Here is a 20371-nt window from a genome sequence, read left to right as displayed (position 1 = left end):
TTTCTCTCTCACTCTCTCTTTCTCCCTCAGCAACAGTACCATTCTAGTAGGAATGTGGGTTGCACAAGAGGCAGTTGGGTGGGGGGGGTGACGCCAATGAAGCAGTCTGCTTTGCTCAGGATAGTGTGAAGCTTCTTGAGTGTTATTGGAGCTACAACCATCCAGGCAAGTGGGGAGAATCCTGACTTGTACCTTATAGATGGCTGAAAACGTTTTGGGGAACCGGAGGTGAGTGTCTTGTGACGGAATTTCCAGTCTCTCGCTTTTCCTCGTATTATTTGGGTAGTTCAGTTCAGTTCAATTTTTGGTGAATGGGCTCTCCCAAAATGTCAATAGTGTGAGTATTGCTAAATCCCCTCACTATTAAATAGCAAGGAGAAATTATTAGATTCTCTCTTGTTGGAACAGGCCATTGCTTTGCAATTTTGTGGCATAAATGTTACTTGTCAATTATCAGCCCAAGTGCGGAAGCTGTCAAGACCTTGTCACTTTTACACACACTCTTCTGTATCTGAAGAATCACAAATCCCACTGAACATTGTGCAATCATTTGCAAACATTCCACATATAACCTTATAATGGTAGGAAGATCATTATTGTAACAACTGAAGATAGTTGAGCCTAGGACACACCACCTTATGGAACTAGGGATAGTGGTGACATACTGGTTAATTCACCGGGCTAGTCATCCAGAAGTAGAAGACCCCCAAGTCAATGAGCTGGGTACATGGGTTCAAATCCATCGTGAAGTTTAATTTGAATTAAATGTAGGAGGAATCTGTGGAGCAATGTTACTGTCCTTACTTCTGAGGCAAGAGACCCAGGTTCAAATCCCACATGCTCCAGGAGGTGTGTAATAGCATCTCCGAACAGGTTGATTAGAAATATCCTATCCTGAGGAACCATAGCCACTTTCCTTTGTGCCAGTTATGACTCCAACCATCGGTGAGTTTTACTCTGATTCCCACTGACTCCAGTATTGTTAGAACTCCTTGACACCACGTTTGAACAAATGCTGCCTTGATGTCAAGGACAGACACGCTCATCTCATCTCTGGAGTTCAACTCGTTCACTCACTCAGCTCTTTACTTCATCACAGACTTGGACCTTGAGTATAATTAGGTTAGGAGTGGAGTGTCCCTAGTGGAACTCATGCTGAGCATCAAAGCCACAGTCGATACCAGAGAAAGTACCGCTTCATAGAAATTAGACTGATGGCGTTGTAACTGCCCGGGTTGGATTTGGTTTGCTTTTGAAGTATAGGCCATACCTGCCCAGTTTTTCACATTGCTCGGTGGATGCCAGTGTTGCAGATGTAGAGGAATAGCTTGGCTAGGCTACACTAATTCATAAATTTTCAGTAATTTTCAGTAATATTGGTGAATCCGGTTGGGGGCCTTAACCCTTTGCAGAACCCAGTGCTACCAGCTGTTTCCTGATATCACACTGAATGGATTGAATTTGTGGAAAAGTGGCATCTGCGATGCTGGGGCCCAGAAGAAGAGGCAATTCTGGCTGAAGATGGATGCAAGCAATACAGGTTTGCACTGATACACTGGGCTCCCACATCAGGGAGAATGGGGACATTTGTGGAGCCTTCTTTTCTTGTTATTTATTTGTCCACCACCTTTCATGGCTGGATGTGCCAGGAATACACTATTTCCTGCAGGCTGGAGTCGGTGTTCCTTTTAAGCTGTCTGTAATTCATTTTCATCGTTAATCATTTTGTACTTCTCTTGGGATGCAGTTAAAGTGTCATATTTGTGTAAAAGTGACAAATAACCTGCGACTGATAGATTTATATTGTAGAGTGAATTTTACTGGTGCTTTTTGAACAGCACACATTAATCTTCTGCATCATTTATCAATATGATTCTGGTGTTATTAGCCCCTCAGGGAGTGCCTTGGTGGGCACATGAACACAACTATAACTCCAGGGCAATATCTCTCATTCAGAGGAACTCTCTCATAGTTTTGGTCTCCAACTTTGCTGCTCAACATTTACAATGGAGGCTGAAGCTGCCTCATGACAGCTACCATCCTCCATGTGTAGTAAAAATTAAAGCAGCCTCAAAAAAAAGAGGCTGGAAATATTTGGATCTATATAGCAGTACTCGTGACCTCAAGACAATCCCAAAATGCTTCGTAACCAAGTATTTTGCTGACGTATTTTTGCAGATGGACACTGTTGCAAAGTGGGAATCACAATAGGTAAAATGCACACAGCAAAGTCTGACAAACTACAACGTGGTTTTCTGTTTTACTGCTGTTGCTTAAAAGTTCAGCCAGTGCACAAGTAGAATCTCTCCTGCTCTTCTCTGCATGGCAACCACAGGATTTTGTACATCCACCTGAGACTGCAGACCAAGTCTCAGTTCAAATCACTTTAACGATTGCATCTCCAACAGTTGGGCATTCCTCCAGTAGGACACCAGAGTGTCAGGCAAGATCTGGTGCTCAGGTCTCTGAAGTGGGAACTGAATTTCCAACTCAGGCAAGTATGCAAAGCACAAAGCCACCTCAAACACTTCAAAAGTGAAGTAAGTTCTGCAGCTTCGTATTAGAAAGTGCGGCAGCAAGTCCAGTTACTGTTCCACTCCTGGATTCAGAGCTGGCAAGACCACTGCACAGTAATGTGATGTGTTTGACAGTTTATATTAATGATGATTGAAAAAGAGGTCATGCCATTTTGCATAGTGTTATCAAAGATTTTGCCTTAAATTAGATAACCTATCAACAGCTGCTCACAATAACTTTTTTCCTGAAATTTTATTCATTCCCAAGTTGAGAAAGAATGAAAATATTCTGAAATTCAAAAAGTGCAACATCAAATACTTGCCACATCATTTTTAAAGTAGATAGCATAGGAAAAAACGGAGTCCAATTTAATAATTAAACTAACTGTTACTTTCTCGAGTAGGACACTATCACAGTTCATTCTAGTTGTCATTTGATTTAAATACATTTTTTGGGGAGACTTCTCTTTAAACTCAAAAATTCCTCAAGTGGATCTAGATGCAACCCTATTCAATCTTCTCAGCAACATAGCACAATGTACATATCCAGCAGGGAACTGCTTGCAGTTACAGCAAAGTCTGTCCTTCCCAGAAATTGGGAGACAAGTTACAAAATAATTATCGAGGTAGAAATGATGGCCGTGTTTGAACAATTCTGCTGCACCACACAGTTTTGCATCTTTGGTTCATAAATTTGTGTTGGACAACAGATGGACTAATGGAATACATGCTTACTGTGGCAGGGTAGGGTTCACCTCCCTACTCAGGCATATCACAAACAACTCAGCCAGTATTACAAAAACTAAACTCAGGATTTTGGGTGTGGTGGTGGCTCAGTGTTTAGCACTGCTGCCGCACAGCACCAGGGACCCAGGTTTAATTCCAGCCTTTCTGCGTGACTGTGTGGAGTTTGCACATTCTTCCCATATCCGTGTAAGCTTCCTCCGGGTGCTCCAGTTTCCTCCCACAGTCCAAATATGTGCAGGTTAGGCGGACTGGCCATGTTAATTTTTTTTAGTTCTTTCACAGATTGAGAGCATGGCTGGTTAAGTCAGCATGTATTGTCTATCCTTAATTGCCCAGAGTGTGGTTTAAGAGTCAATCACATTGGTTGTGGGTCTGGAGTCATGTTTAGGCCAGACTGGGTAAGGATGGCAATCCCCTTCCTTAAAGGACATAAGTAAGCCAAATGGGCTTTTCTGAGAATCGACAATGGATTCATGGTCATCATTAGATTCTTAATTCCAAATTGCCCCATAGTGTCCAGGGGTGCCAGACTAGGTGGGCTAATGCTCGTAAATGCAGGGTTGCAGGGATAGGGTGGGTGGCTGGGTCTACTGCAGGTCAGTGCAAGCTTGATGGGCCAAAGGCCTCTATCTGCAGTGTAGGGATTCTATAAATTAATGCGTGCACATTATACTAAATGGTGGGATTAAATCCCACTCCAGCTCTCACCATGCACTGGAATGGTACAATAGTACAGTAGAGGGTCTTGTACTGCAGTGGTAGTGATTCTACCTGTGGGTCAGGAGGCCCATGTTCAAGTCTCACTTGCCCCAGACATGTATCATAACACATCTGACAGGTTGATTAAAAAAATCTACTATAGTATATTGATTAGCAATTCAGAAGTCATGAGTTCAAATAAACCTCGTAATTTGTAGGATTGTACCAGGAGAATAACAAATGAAAGTTGAATTATTGTAAAAACCCCAACTGGTTCAGTAATCAACTTCATGGGAATCTGTTATATATTTAAACTCATACAATCATTAATTGTTAGCTCTGTGCTTCCTGGCTTAAATTGGCCTGAGTTTTAAACTTGCATCATGTTTTCAAAGTCCTGCATTTGTATTGGGGAGTAGGAACATGTAAAAATTAAGAATACCACTGAATTATGTATATTATGAGATATTTTCCCTGCTCCTCAAATATTTACACATTTTATGGATATGATTTTTTGAAAAAAATCATAACTATTCTATAACCATGGAAACCCGAATAATTTCCAATTTATGTAGAGCTTTGTTTAAAACGGAGATAAGAATGATTTCCCTCTGCTGCAGCTATGTTATAGAACAGTCGGCAAATTGCAGGTGAAGTTGGCAATAAGACCGAGAAGTCAACATAAAATTTTGTATTCCACCAAAACTCATTAATTGTCAGATCATCTGGTTGAGGCTCTCCCTAGAATGTACCATGGGGCAACGAGGAGATGGTTTGATGCTCCCTGCACAAGAAATTCTCAATCTCAATCATTCTTGTGTCATTGTCAAACACTACAGTGCGCCATCGAAGAGAAAGGGAAAAATAAATAATTAGGATAATATTATAAATAATAATAAACAACTGCAACTTAGTTTTATCAAGAACCTTTCATAGCTACCAGATATCAGGTGACCCTGCCTCCCAAAACCCCTCTGTGAATTTTCAGTAGGTATATGCAGTTAAACCAGAACTAAGTCAGATCAACTTTGCGACTGAAAGCTTATAGGAACTGGAAAAACAAGTAATTTCCCCCGGCAGATTACTCCAATTTTTACAAATTCATCTTTACTTTCTCCTCTACGATTTCTTTCTTGTTCTCTTGATGGGCAGTTAATAGCACCTGTTTAAAAGATCATGATATCATGGTGATAGATAATCACAGGGTTGGATAACAGCTGGAGAGACAGACTGCAGGAAGGAGACAGTCTGAGCTTGTGTAGATCCATACCTATGTAAATAAAAAAAATCATTATTGAATTACACTGCCTACGGGCGAGTTGACATCTAGCCATCTGACTTCTTGACTGAGGTCAGCTTCATTGACACTGGTCACTCAGTTCCCATGTGTGAACCCAGCAAATATCTGCAGAGGAGCTACTTAAACATATGGGCTAACACAGTCTTGTTCTCACCCAAATTCTGCCAGGGATGTAGGCATCACTGGCTAGGCCTTCATTTACTGCCCATCTCTAATCACCCAGAGGGCAATTAAGAGGCAAACACATTGTTATGAGTTTGGAGTTGCATGGCAGTCAGACCAGGTCTGTTTCCTTCTGGAAAGGACATTACTTAATCAGTTGAGCTTTTACCCAACAATTGGCAATTGTTCTAAATTTTTATTGAATTCAAATTCGACTATCTGCCAATGGTGGGGTTTGAACCTGGGTGCCCAGAACATTACCACAGCCTCAGTATTAACAGTCTAGCTGTAATACTGCAACTCCATTGCCTTCCCTATCGGATAAGGTACAGGAATGTGGAATCTGATTGATCTGCCCTTTAGCTGGTACAAACTGTTGAGAGTGTCGTGCTGGAAAAGCATAGGAGGTCAGGCAGCATCCGAGGAGCAGGAGAATCGACGTTTCAGACAAAAGCCCTTCCTCGAAAAGCCCTCATTCCTGATTCTCCTGCTCCTCAGATGCTGCCTGACCTGTTGTGCTTTTCCAGCAGCACACTCTCGACTCTAATCTCCAGCATTTGCAGTCCTCACTTTCGCCTGGTGTAAACTGTTGCCAATCTCGGTCATCAGAAGCTGGTTGGTTCATGTGGCTTGGGTGTTTGTAATTGCCTTTGACAGGCCCCAAGATTTCAATCTTAATTTGGCTCAGAAGAGAAACAACTCCCAATACAAGCAGCTTTGAATTGCTGCAATGCTCCTGCAAACCACAGCGCAACCAGGAGGAGCAACATTTCATCTTCAAACTAGGCAGTTTACAATCTTCAGGGTTCAATATGGAGTTCAACACTTTCAAATTGTGAACCCATTCCTTCCTTCTCTTTTAGCTGTGCTTGTCACATCCTCTGTCACCATGTGTTGTCGCCCCTTCCACTAACCGAGAGGGACTGCCTGTTCTTTCCAGTCTGGCAGATAGGCAGAAAAATTATGTGTCTTTCTTACATTTCAATCATACAAGGCAAACCATCAACATCCTTTTTTTTCTCCACCACAGCAAAACCTTCACCACTCCTCCCACTAAAACATAAATGCTGCCCCCTCCACATTTTACTTCAGCTGTGAAGGGTCATCTAGACCTGATAGGTTAGCTTGCTCTCTCTCCATGGATGCTGCCTGAACCGCTGTGATGTCTAGCGCTTTTTGTTTTCAGATCAGATTTCAGCATCTGCAGTAATTTGCCCCGAGCTTTGAATTGCTGGGTTTCACCATAAAATGTAACCCTTAAATAAAAGCTAAAGTTACTGTAGCCCTACTGGTCCACAGGACTACTCTTTCATTAGAGAGAGAGAGAGAGAGAGACAACAGGTGCTGGTTTAACCTGAAGGTCACTAAACCTCAGGCAAGGGAAGACGTTGAAAAGGAGAGTGCTCCCTGCTCACTTCAGAGGGTGTGGTAATTGAACCCTTATTTGGGCCTCAGTTTACACTACAGACCAGCTATTTAGCCAACTGAGCTAGCCAATCCCCCCAACCCTTAAACAGAGTGGTGTCAGTATCAATGCTTGGAATTAAACAACAGTAAGCTGGTGGTGATTAATGTACTGGGATAAGCTTGTTTTTTCCCTTTGGGAAGAGATGTGCAGAAAGTGCAGTCTGAAGTGAAAAATATATTTATGTAACAACCATTTTGCTGAAACAGTATAATCTAGCATGTAATCTGATAGGAATTTATCTTATACTTTAGATTGAATTCTTTTTAAAATGATATATGCAACCATATAGATCACAAATGTTATTTTTCTATTTTTAAAAAAAATGCAACAAGGATTATTAATATTTTGTGTGGAAACTGCATGTACAATCCCTGGTTTAATGTATCTCAGTTCAGTTACACAAACATCGTGTACTGTATTGTGCCACAATCCCCTTGGACCAGGCTGTGATCTAGCTGCCAATTGATAGCTACAAAGATGGTATTAGCACCATTCTGATACCGACAATTCCACAATCAAGTGAAATAGTATCTCAAAAATTCTACTTTTTTTTTCTTGTTGCTTGTCCAATATTAACTTTATCATCGAGATCTTCCATGGCTATTACTAAATGACTCCACATGGGAATCTCATGTTATTGTGAGATGTAGAGTCGAAAAGTATGACGCTGGAAAAGCACAGCAGGTCAGGCAGCATCCAAGGAACAGCAGACTTGAAATTTCAGGCAAAAGCCCTTCATCAGGAAGTGTAGCCAATTTTGGTGAAAAATTAGGCATGTTATTTTCTTTATTAATTTACTGTCACGTGTACCTACATACAGTGAAAAGCTTTGTTTACGAGCAGATCATAGTAAACAAGAACATACAGATCATAGGGTGAAAAACAAATTTAGATAGAGACATACAGGTTACATTGCACAGGGCGTGCGTGAAACAAGATCAACATTGGCAAGCTAAGTAGATTTAAAAGAACACTATTGGTAATTTTTACAGATTTAGAATTTAAGTTTCAAAGTATAGAACAGTAATAAGAAATGTTAGAGTTAGATCTGCTGTAGGAATTATACGGTGTCAGCGCCATTTTGAATCTTTGTTTATACAGAGATGCAGAATTTGTAATTTTTTTAAGAATCACTGATCTGTGTCTGCTGGATTTCATACAAACACACAGTTCATGAGGTATCTTCACCCACTGTATTCCCAGTGATGAACACCAAGGTAAGAATAGTGGTTAGACAGTGTCTAAGCTTTTCTTGTTAGAGCTTAATTCCAACTAGAACACTGTCTCCTCCTACCTCATAATTATTTGTTCCCTATATATGTATGTAATATATTCAGTCAAATTCTCACCCAATTACCCTTACTCAACATCTACCCATCACCTGTCCTCTAGTGCCATTTGACTTTAGGTATCAGAATCATACCCCACTGGCTAATCACACGAGTCACTCTTCATTCCCAAATAACACTTAATGTGGTCAATCATCCAACTAAGATAAGTAGTTCACTTGCCTGTGGAATTGCCTGTTTCAGAGTGGTGCTAAAACCAACACTGCAGCTATCAATTGGCAGCTGGATCACAGATGCAAAAGGGCAGACAGCTCTGTACTCATGCATATACATACAGGCACATTAATACATATATATGCACACAGGACAGTTTATTAACCTTCTCCACACTATTGATGTGCGCTTTATGGATTAGACAGAACTGACTATACAGGTTTCAATCCAAAGTTAAAGCATTTGGATAAGAAAATTATATTAATCAACTGTTACTACTCCAAAGACTGGCACTAATAACTCGGAGACTGAAAATTTGAGACCCAACTTGCCGTTCAGTATTTGAATTCAGTTCAAATCCAGGAATGAAAAGTTATTGCTAATAAAAATGACCATGAGGCTGTTAGACTGTCATAATAATTTGCATGCAATGAGTACTGATGATGGATTACCAAATTCATTTATGAAGAATCCTGGCTTGCAACTTTCATGAAAAAATAAATAAATGATGTTGCAGTAAAGAGAGACAGTTGTCCCAAGCTTTTCATCTGGCATCTATTAGCACAAACTTAAGAATGCCAAACATTACATGATCACAACAATTTATATGACAGAAGAAAAGGGTGGCAATTGTTTGGCAAGTCAACTTTGATTGGCCGAGGCACGTCTCAGAGAAGCCTGTGGGGAAGTATAAGTTCCCAGCTAATTCAGAGAAGTCACAACATATTTAGGTGATAAATTTAATAAATAGTCAAGTAATAAATAAATGTAATAGATAGATTTATAGACTGACATTGGGTTATGAACTGGTTCCGTTCCTGAGTATATTCATACAGAAGTAAGTTGGTTCATACACAAGTCAGAACACTGTACAGCACAATATAAAATGGCCATTCTTAAGTATGAGTAAATATTAATATGTCATATTCTTAAAATTAATATTAATTTGGGATCTTGCTTATAAGTCCAAGCATTTGTAAGTCACTGTTCATAAATCTACGATAACCTGTATATAATAAATAGAATATTGTAATAAACAGATTTATATAATAAATAGCACAATAAATTTATAATGCAATTGCAATACATAACAGGTAAATGACAGAACCCCAAATAAAAAGAGAGACATCCAACATATTCAATTGCCATGATTAGGAATCATTATCATTTGAGTGTGTGGAGAACATTAAATCAGAGATATTAGGTGAAACTATTGTCCAGTCCTACTTCACCCCATTTCTGGAGTGATAACATGAGAAAATAGTCTCTATCCAGGACAGGAATGAAGGTGCCAGCATCCACAGCACCCACTGAAGGCAACAGCACCCACTGTAGGCAACAGCACCCACTGAAGGCAACAGCACCCACTGTAGGCAACAGCACCCACTGTAGGCAGAAGTGGCAAAAGACTCAGGATCCTTGCTTCCAAATGCTACCCAGTGACCCCTGTTGTCACTCCATGGAAGCTTGGACGCTAGTTTAAAACAGGTTTGACTTCAGCCATGACTTAACCTCCTGCTCCACAGTGAACTACCTGTAATATGCAGGGTCACACATGGACTACACACTCTTAGATGTTGGAGAATCACTTTCTTAGCATTAATTTTGCAACATAATTTATCACAGTCAGGCAACTAAAGGGATGGCCAGAGAGTAAACAGGAGGGTTAACTTCTGTTTTATAAACATCAAATGTTCTCATGGAAAAATCCTTTCTTGTAGATCCTTTCAAGGACAGAGGGAGACTAGACCCACATCAAACCAAGCACTTACCTGCAAAGCAGAGAGAGCAACTGCCCCACAGAGGCAGAAGAGAGGGTAGATTGGAAATAAGAAACGTTCTTCTTTGTGAGGTCGAGTGAAGAATATCAGAATCCAGATGTACATTGGTGAGAGGGTCAGCCAATAGGGACGGCCAAGATTGTGCACTGTAACAAGGAGAAGAGTCAACGTTACATGAAGAATAAACTGGCACAAAGTCAGACACAGCAACATGCAGGAAATGGTTGACAGTTGAAAATGGTTTTCCTGCCATAAAGCTTTATCATGCAACAAACTTCCAGTTTTAGACAAAGTTGCAGTCCTACCTGATTGTAAGATATAACCCCTAGTGCAACATTTTACCTAACTAGTTTTTTATAATAATTTGGTAGAAAGTAACTGAAAAATACAATTCATCTCTGACATGCACTAATGCCAATCAATGTTTTCATAGAATCATAGAATCCCCTACACTGTGGAAACAGGCCATTTTGGCCTAACAAGTCCACACCAACCATCCGAAGACTATCCCAACCAGACCCATTCCCCAACCCTATTACCCTACATTTCCCCTGACTAATGCATCCAACCCACACATCCTTAAACACTATTGGCAATTTAGCATGGCCAATTCACCTGACCTGCACATCTTTGGACTGTGGAAAGAAACCGGAGCATCCAGAGGAAACCCATGCAGACACAGGGAGAATGTGCAAACTCCACACAGACAGTTGCCCGAGGCTGGAATCGGTCCCTGGTGCTGTGAGGCAGCAGTGCTAACTACTAAGCCACCGTACCACCCACTGATAGATCTTTGCAAGGTGTTGCATTGACTTATTAAGTCACAGAATTTGTGGTCAAGGATTATATTGTACGTTTATAATACTTAACTTTAAATTATTTTCTAATTGGAATTTCTCTCAATTAACATATATTTACATATTTGGCTGAACTGTTACTGTAGCAAGCAAGTGATCAGACAATGGGCCAGACTCCATATGGTACCGATGGAAGCAGTTTCCACTGATTCATCTATCAGTTAGATAGATTTCTTTTTTAAAAAAAATCACACTTTATAATACAATATCTGAGTAACTTCAGACCCAAATGTGGCAATTGTAAAATAACTGGGAGGACAATGTCAGCTGAGACTTGCTTGATAGCACTCTGGCCTCTGTGCTGCAAGATGCCAGGTTCAAGTCCCACTCCAGGACTTCTGCAGAAAAATTAATGCTGACACTCTGTTGCAATACTGAGGCAATGCTGTATTGTCAGAGGCGTCGCCTTTATGATGAGACATTAAACCATGACCTGTCTGACCTCACAAGTGGGCATTAAAGATCCCATCATCGATATCAATCCTATTTCTCAATCTCCTTTATGTCCATTTTGGCGTGGGAAGTATGGAGGGCATGGAGTTGAATGGATGAGCGCTTGATGGCCTAACAGCCTTTAATACAGCTCAGAAAAATTCCCAGAGGACCAAGGTCAGTTATCTATCCAGCCTGCCTTTGCACTCACATACCTCCAAGGTGCATTTGAACTGCTTCTAAATCAGTGGGACTCTCCCTTCCCTCTCCCATGGACATAAATAAAGAAACTTTCTGACTCAACCTTTTTATCTTGCTAACAAAAATCTGGCTCATTGTTTGTTGAATAAAAGCATAAGAGATGTGCACAAAGTGTCTTGTTAAAATTGGCTGGACCGTAGGATGGCTTATTTCCATTGCCTTTTTAAGAACTTTTTAAAAAAATTTGTTCATTAATTGTGAGTGTCGCTGGCCTTTATTGTCCATCTTGGGTAAGGATGGCAGAATTCCTTGCCTAAAAGACATCAGTGAACAGATCGCTTTTTATGATAATCAACAATGGTTTCATTGTTATCATTAAGTCAGCTTTTTCATTCCAGATTTATACTGAATTCAAAATGTATCATCTGTTATCGTGGGATTTGAACCCATGTTCCAGAGTATCAGCCTACGCCTCTGGTTTCTCAGTCCAGTGACATTATAACTTTGTCACTGTTTCCCTCTTTCCTTATCAAGACAAGTTTTATGAATCAGTAAGATGATATGGCTGGAGAATCTACAGAGTAAATCTAAGGAATAAACAGAGTATGCAAGTTCTGGAACTTAGTGCAATGTAGTTAATTTCAAGCTGATATTAAAAAGAAGAGAAGTTAATTAAGAAATGATTCAAGCTGAAGCCACTCTACAGTTTGAGCTCATAACACAGTTTGAAAAATAATTTCAACATTTTAACCTTAAACAGAAGGAAACAAACACCCATCTAAAGGTTGAGAGTGCTCTTGGATTTGCATCGATGGATCGTGTTTATGGCATGTAAAGTGGTCACTTTGGGAACAGACAAATACATAAGTAGCAATTTACTAAATGTCAGAGAGGTGAAATGGGGTTTGAAAGGATGAAGGCAGGCATTATGGTGCACTTTACTGACAGGCTGTAAGCAATGCACCCATTAGCTTCTAATGCTGTTTAACATTAAGGCCTTTTTTACACCCTCCGATCACCTGTGAAAGGATCAGAAGAAAATCACGACACAGTTGGAATTGGTTATTCTCTGGTAATTTTGAGGAAACTAGAACTCCTTTCTCTCCAAGTAAAATTACTTGAATACTGCAGATAGTTTTCATTGCCTTATGTAAGGAGGATATACTTGCTTGAGAATATATCAGAGAAGGTTCTCTTTACTGATTCCTGAGATGAAGTATTTGTCTTATGAAGAAAGGCTGAGCAGGTTGGGTGGAGTTTCGAAGGATGAAAAGTGGTGTTATCGAGTTTGAGGAGACTCAATAAGTTGGATGCTGAGATGATGTTCTGGAATCTGGAACTGGAGGCTTTGTTTTAGGATAAAGAGTCGTAACTAACAAAAAGATGAAAAGAAATTGCTTCTCTCAGAAGGTTAGAAGTTTTTGGAATTCTCTGACCTGGAGACTGGGACCCATTAACATACTCAAGCTGGGACTGACATTGCTCTGCCAATTGGATGAATTCAGAGAGTTTTCTTTTAATCTAAAGGCTGGGATGAGTAGAGATTGCTTCACCAAGAGCATTTTGAATCTTTGGAATCTTCAACCCAGACATTGTGCGGATGTTCAGTCATTGAGTAGATTCAAAAGAGAAATCAATAGATGTAAGGAAACAAGCAGGCAAGAAAGCAGATTATTCTGGATATGAGAGACAGAAACAGGCCCTTCAACCCAGGGATTCCAAGCCAGTGATTATATTCCACTCAAGTCTCCTCTCGTCATTTCTAATTTAAATATTCCAGTGTAATTTAATTACATGTTGTATTTCCTTCATTTGTGTGTCTTGCTTTCCTTCAAAAGTATCAATTATATTCATATCCATAACTAGTGGACCTTAGGTAAAAGATTAGCCGTGTTCATGAGAAGATATTTAGCCTACTCTTCCTCCAATTTCCATTTTCTTACATTTGGAGGTTTGTACTGAACTATTTACAGCACTAATTCAGCAAACAGTGGTATTATTTGTGTGTTAAATTTACTTTTGGCATCACAAGATCTACAAAAATCAACTTTGTGTAGACCCACAATGGGTGATGTTACATGTCACTATTTTGAAGTCAAGGAATGAAAAAAATAAATATTTGCTGCAGTTAAATACAACAACATATCAATACTGAGAATTATTCAGACTTTTTCCACTTTCCACATTTAAAGATAACTTCTTCAGATCTTTTCTTTAAATAAGTGGGTTTTTAGTCATTTAAAGATTGCTTTCCTAAGCGGAATGTGTGAACCTATTCCAGATGGGGTGTGCTAAAATAATTCAACTACTGAAGCTAAATATAAGGCAATAGTGCTCTCTGGTGGCTTTCTCTTCAGGAAATCATATTGTTAAATCTTCCTCTTTGTCGTTACTAACTGTATCAATAAAATTCAATGAAGGCAGCAGGAATTTAGAGGAGTTAATGTCTATTTTAAATTGATTTGTAAACACCCTTTGTTTGGGGAACTGATAGGTCAGATGTCCAGCATATATTTGGTCTTCTTTTTGGAAATCTTAATTAAGCAGCATGCATCTTTGGTTGTTTGCATTAGATAGAGTACAGACCATGGTGGTAAAAACAATAACTGCAGATGCTGGAAACCAAATTCTGGATTAGTGGTACTGGAAGAGCACAGCAGTTCAGGCAGCATCCAACGAGCAGCGAATTCACTGCTCGTTGGATGCTGTCTGAACTGCTGTGCTCTTCCAGCACCACTAATCCAGAGTACAGACCATATTCAAACAGCTTATGCTGCAAGACCCAAACCAAATCATCCAATGTTAGATTGAGTCGCCAATAGGACCAAATTTGCTGTGTAATCCCAAGCATGCAACTATCTACACGAACAACCAATTTAAGATAATCAGTCAAACTTGTAACATGGCTCACATATACATACTTGGAGTGATGTTCAATCATATGAAGGGTCAAATCACAACAAACAAGAGGAATATGTTCAATTGCTGTTCCTTCTTTGAATTCCGAATAGCCTGGAGAGCCTATATTTCTGCAAGTGAGCTTTCTTTGAGTGAAAGATTCAACAATGAAACGCAAAGGTTTGCAGCACAGAAAGAGGCTGACTGGCCTATTCAGCTTATGGTATCAGTTGGCTGATGCTTTAAACAAGGAGGGACGAGTGTGGGCATCTGATATCCAGTCCCCTTCCCTAATCTGATGTTCACACATACACCTCCCAGGAAAGGGGACAACTTGATAGCTGCCACTATGACTGTTTTCACCTCTCTCTTAGCAAGGGAAAACAATCGATTGTAGTACCCTTAGTACCAGCTACTCCAAATTAAATCAAGACATTGTTCTTTACAGAATCCTAGAGGTATGGCAATGCAGAATGAGGCCATTCAGCCCATTGTGTCTGCACTGGCTCTCCAAATGAGGCATTTCACTTAGTCCCATTTTCCTGCCTTTCCTGTGTAATTCTGAACATCCTTCCTTTTCAAATAACCATCCGATTCCCTTCTGAATGCCTTGATTGAATATGTTCATATTTAGAGACTGTCAATTTTGACCAACTGATGTCAGTGCACTCGGTTTTTATCACTTCCTGATGGTGCATGCTTTTCAACATAAACAGGAGACAGACTAAATGTAGTCATTGTACCTCTTCAGTTCTTTCCCTCTTGTCCTCCTTCTATACTCGTCTAATTAGTAGAAGAGCCCAAGAAACACGCCTCACCCATATTATAACACAATGTCATCCTGTGGATCCCTTCGTCAAACGGCAAGAACAACAGGTAGGAAGGTTTTTTCTTCTCGAGACAACCCCAACAAAAACCTTTTGAGAAGTAATCTGGACATTTTGCAACATGTCACCATCTACTTCCCTACAGTCTATATCTTCCATATCCTTTTCCACAGTAAATACTGATGCAAAATATACATTTAGTATCTCCCCCATTTTCTGTGGCTCCACAAAAAGGACACCTTGCTGATCTTTGAGGGGCCCTATTCTCTCCCTAGTTACCCTTTTGTCCTTAATATATTTGTAAAAACCCTTTGGATTCTCCTTAATTCTATTTTCCAAAGCTATCTCATGTCCCCGTTTTGCCCTCCTGATTTCCCCCTTAAGTATACTCCGATTTTCTTTATACTTTTCTAAGGATTCACTCGATCTATCCTGTCTATACCTTACATATGCTTCCTTCTTTTTCTTAACCAAACCCTCAATTTCTTTAGTCATCTGGATATATGAATAGGAAGAGTTTGGAGGGATATGGGCCAGGCGCTGGCAGGTGGGACTAGATTGAGTTGGGATATCCGGTCGGCATGGGTTGGACCGAAGGGAATGTTTCCATGCTGTACATCTCTATGACTCTATGACTCTAAGTAACCATAAAGGTCATCGCTTTTCCTGCAATCAGGAACAGAGTTGGGGAACTAAACAAATGACATTTCTAATGGATAATGGAGGAGCATCATTCACAGAAACACAGAAAATAGGAACAGGAGTAGGCTATTCGGCCCTTCGAGCCTGCTCTGCCATTCAATATGATCATGGCTGATCATCCAACTCAGTTCCCTGTTCCCACTTTCATCCCATACCCTTTTATCCCTTCAGCCCTAACTCCTTCTTGAAAACGAAATTTGATTTGATTAGATTAGATTCCCTACAGTACGGAAACAGGCCCTTCAGCACAAGTCTACACCAACCCTCCGAAGAGTAACCCGCCCAGACCCATTTCCCCTACCCTATATTAACCCCTGACTAATACACCTTACACTATAAGCAATTTAGCATGGCCAAGTCATCTGACCTGCACATCTTTGGATTGTAGGAAGAAACCGGAGCACCCTGAGGAAACCCACGCAGAAACGGGGAGACTGTGCAAACTTAACACAGACAGTGCTCCAAGGTGGAAATCGAAGCTGGGTCTCTGGTGCTGTGAGGCAGCAGTGCTAACCACTTAGCCACCGTGCCACTCTAATTTAGGTTTTTGCAAGTACACAAGAAGCAGATTTCTTATCTAACCACATTATTGCCAAGAGATTATAGAACTGTAAAGAAAAGCAAAGTTCCAGCTGAAACCATATTAAGGTTAAGGAACTTTGTGTCATTGCACCAGGTCCTCTGTAAAGTCCAAGTAGACAGATGATTTCAGCACTGCCATTGGGCATATCAATTTGCTTGACTACTATCAGGAGCTGTTACTTGGCCGCTACATGACCAAATCCAGTCCCATTATTGGCCTCCACTTCACTCGCAGCAACCTATTACTGGCTGTGGGGATAGTTTAACCCACAGCAATGGGCAAGACCTCAACTCATGCTCAGCTTTTCCCATCCTCAACCCCTGGATCCCATCAGCAATGCCTAATGGATGGAGGATGTAGATACTTTCAAGGCATCTGTGTAATTCTCACATTTTGCAAACTCCCCAAACCCTGAGTGACATCCCATAGCCATTTGCGACATCCTGTTTGCATATGCATTGAACAAATGAATAGTGTTTTTTTTAAGTTTACAATAGACTATTAATTCAGAAGCTTTTAAAATTAAATTATATACCAGCAATCCTAACAAGATACAAGGCAATACTCAAGGCAATAATGAAAAGGATAATTCCATAACCATTCTGTTGACTTATGTCCTCTTCTATAAAGGTTTACGAAATAACACTGTTTTGAGCCTGATCAATTCAGACAGCTCAGCTCAGCTTTAGACAAATTAAGAAAAAAAATCATTATAGCATGAGAATTTTCTACAAGTGAGTTGGGTGGGACCCTTACCATTAAATCTTTGCAGCAAGAACTCCATGAGGGCAGTTAGAGGCAGCGCGCAGAGAGCCAGAGCGAAAGCCACATTGAAATTGAGGAATCCGTTGATAAAATAGAATGACCACGGCTCGGTGCCTGGAAGGATGGGAACATTGAGAAACAAGCTGGTAATAAAAGGCAAACTTGCCACAACTCAATGGAGCCAATTGCAGAGTAAAACATACATTGACCTTCAATTTTGTACTTCTCTTTCACTGCTACATCATCCATTTACAACACTTCGAAAATACTTCATTGGCTATAAATCATTCACAGGGCATGAAAGTTGCTAATTAAATGCAAGTCTTTCTTTACCTGTATGATATTTACAGATTAGTTTTTGTCAAGAATCGTACAAATTAGCTACAGTCTCTATTTATATCTGTACCAAGTTCATTCATCGAAAGGGAATTGTATCTAATAAAGAAAGAAGTTGCATTTATACATTTAAAAAGACTAGTGATGAGAAATAGGATTAGACTAGATAGGTGCTTGATGAGTGGCATGGACTCAATGGGCTGAAGGGCCTCTCCATGCTGTTATACACTATGACTCTATTACGTTTCAGAACTTAGGATGCTCCAAGGTGCTCCACAGCCATTAAATGCCTTATTCAGTGTAGTTACTGTTGATATGGGAGCAGACACAGCAGCTAAATTGTACGGCATTACCCCACAAAGAGCAGTGAAATAATTAACCAGGTAATCTCTGTGAGCTGAGAGACACCGCAAGGACTTCTCTCACTTTTTGACCAATTGTGATTGGGATTTTTAAAATTCATCAAAACAATTTAACATGGTATTTGAAAGATAGACAGTTTCATTTTAAACAGGCATTTGTACCTGCTCTGCACTTGTCACTTTTCTTAAATGAAGAGGATCTGTATTTTTGAATTAATCAATACACCAACCTTCAGCATTGTGTTAGACTTTGAGGAAAATACTTTTTATCATTTAGAAAGCAGTATTTTTATAATCATGTGAATATTTCAAGTACACTTGATCAACAGATTACATAAGCTATAGAAAATACAGAAAACTGCAACCTGGATTGTCAGATCAATCGTTTCTCACTTATCCGATTTGAAGTCCAACCATTATATCATTGAGAACTGTCACTGTACAATGACAGTGTTTGCTTCAGAGTCTATGCTCTCTCTTCCCTTGTCCTTCACTTCGAACAAAACCTATCAACACACAGTTGATCAACACACTATCACCTGATGAAGGAGCGTTGCTCCAAAAGCTAGTGTGCTTCCAATTAAACCTGTTGGACTATAACCTGGTGTTGTGTGATTTTTAACTTTGTACACCCCAGTCCAACACCGGCATCTCCAGATCATATCAACACACAGATTGGTTTGAGAATCCGTTACCTTATACATACTGACACTAATATGGCATAGGTCCCAGTGGGAACTCTAATAAAAGGAGTCCCCATCTATGGTAGACAGAAAGTGTGATCAGGGGAAGAGACAGTCACTTTTTGAAATCACACCTCAGGCCATTTGATTATCTGCCAGACGAAAGAAGGCAGTGAGGTGAGTTAAAACAAAAGGGTGATTTCAGGCAGCAAATAAGAGCAGAGGGAACCGTGCAGGGGATGGCATTGAATACACAGTAATGACAGTGCAACAAGATAATGCTGAAGGGGCAATAGACGATCATGAAGTGGCAACTCACAGCAATTAAAGGGCAGTCATTGATAATAAAGGAGCTGCAGCAAAAAGAATAAAAGTGGGGAGTAGCACCCCTGGGTGGGGAGAAGAATAAACATGTGGCATTAATTAGTGGGGGAGGGGAGGTAAATGTCCCTGTTTGTGGAGCCGAACAGCCCATTCATGGAACAAAAAGAAAACAAAAAACGAACAGCAACATGTTTAGGGCTAGAGGGGTATAAGGACATTAATACGCAGAGAAAAAATGAGGTACGAAGGTAAACTGGCCAAGAATATAAAGGAGGATAGTAAAAGCTTTTTTAGGTATGTCCAAGGCAAAAAAATGGTTAGGACAAAAATTGGGCCCTTGAAGACAGAAGCAGGGGAATATATTACTGGGAACGAAGAAATGGCAGAGGAATTAAATGGGTACTTCAGATCTGTGTTCACTGGGGAAGACACAAGCAATCTCCCTGAGGTAACAGTGGCTGAAGGACCTGAACTTAAGGGAATTTCTATTTGCCAGGATTTGGTGTTGGGAGAGACTGTTAGGTCTGAAGGTTGATAAGTCTCCGGGACCTGATGGCCTGCATCCCAGGGTACTGAAGGAGGTGGCTCGGGAAATCGTGGATGCGCTGGTGATTATTTTCCAGAGTTCAATAGAATCGGGGTTGGTTCCTGAGGATTGGAGGGCGGCTAATGTTGTGCCACTTTTTAAGAAGGGTGGGCGGGAGAAAGCAGGAAATTATAGACCAGTTAGTCTGACCTCAGTGGTGGGAAAGATGCTGGAGTCTATTATAAAGGATGAAATTACGGCACATCTGGATAATAGTAACAGGATAGGACAGAGTCAGCATGGATTTATGAAGGGGAAATCATGCTTGACTAATCTTCTTGAATTTTTTGAGGATGTAACTCGGAAGATGGACGAGGGAGATCCAGTGGATGTAGTGTACCTGGACTTTCAGAAAGCTTTTGATAAAGTCCCACACAAGAGGTTAGTGAGTAAAATTAGGGCGCACGGGATTGGGGGCAAAGTACTAGATTGGATAGAGAATTGGTTGGCTAACAGGAAACAAAGGGTAGTGATTAACGGCTCCATTTCGAAATGGCAGGCAGTGACCAGTGGGGTACCGCAGGGATCCGTGCTGGGACCGCAGCTTTTTACAATATATGTAAATGATATAGAAGATGGTATCAGCAATAACATTAGCAAATTTGCTGATGACACAAAGCTAGGTGGTAGGGTGAAATGT

The 20371-nt window shown here is 40.4% G+C and overlaps 1 protein-coding gene across 8 annotated transcripts in view; it reads right to left on the bottom strand.

Moving 5' to 3' along the window:
- LOC140494165 (alpha-1,2-mannosyltransferase ALG9-like) overlaps positions 1–20371 on the bottom strand; it is a 276263-nt gene that overhangs the window by 171600 nt on the left and 84292 nt on the right. For all 8 annotated transcript variants that reach the window (XM_072593258.1, XM_072593259.1, XM_072593263.1 and 5 more), the window contains 2 exons: positions 17432–17554; positions 10167–10321 (listed from right to left, as the gene is read on the bottom strand). In XM_072593258.1, coding sequence (XP_072449359.1) covers positions 10167–10321; positions 17432–17554 — 278 coding nt within the window. The remainder of the gene's footprint in view (positions 1–10166; positions 10322–17431; positions 17555–20371) is intronic.

This window comes from Chiloscyllium punctatum, chromosome 23 (assembly GCF_047496795.1).
Source record: "Chiloscyllium punctatum isolate Juve2018m chromosome 23, sChiPun1.3, whole genome shotgun sequence".
NCBI classification, from domain to species: Eukaryota; Metazoa; Chordata; class Chondrichthyes; order Orectolobiformes; family Hemiscylliidae; genus Chiloscyllium; species Chiloscyllium punctatum.
Note: the sequence above shows the minus strand (reverse complement) of the source record. Positions and strands in the feature narration are given on the sequence as shown.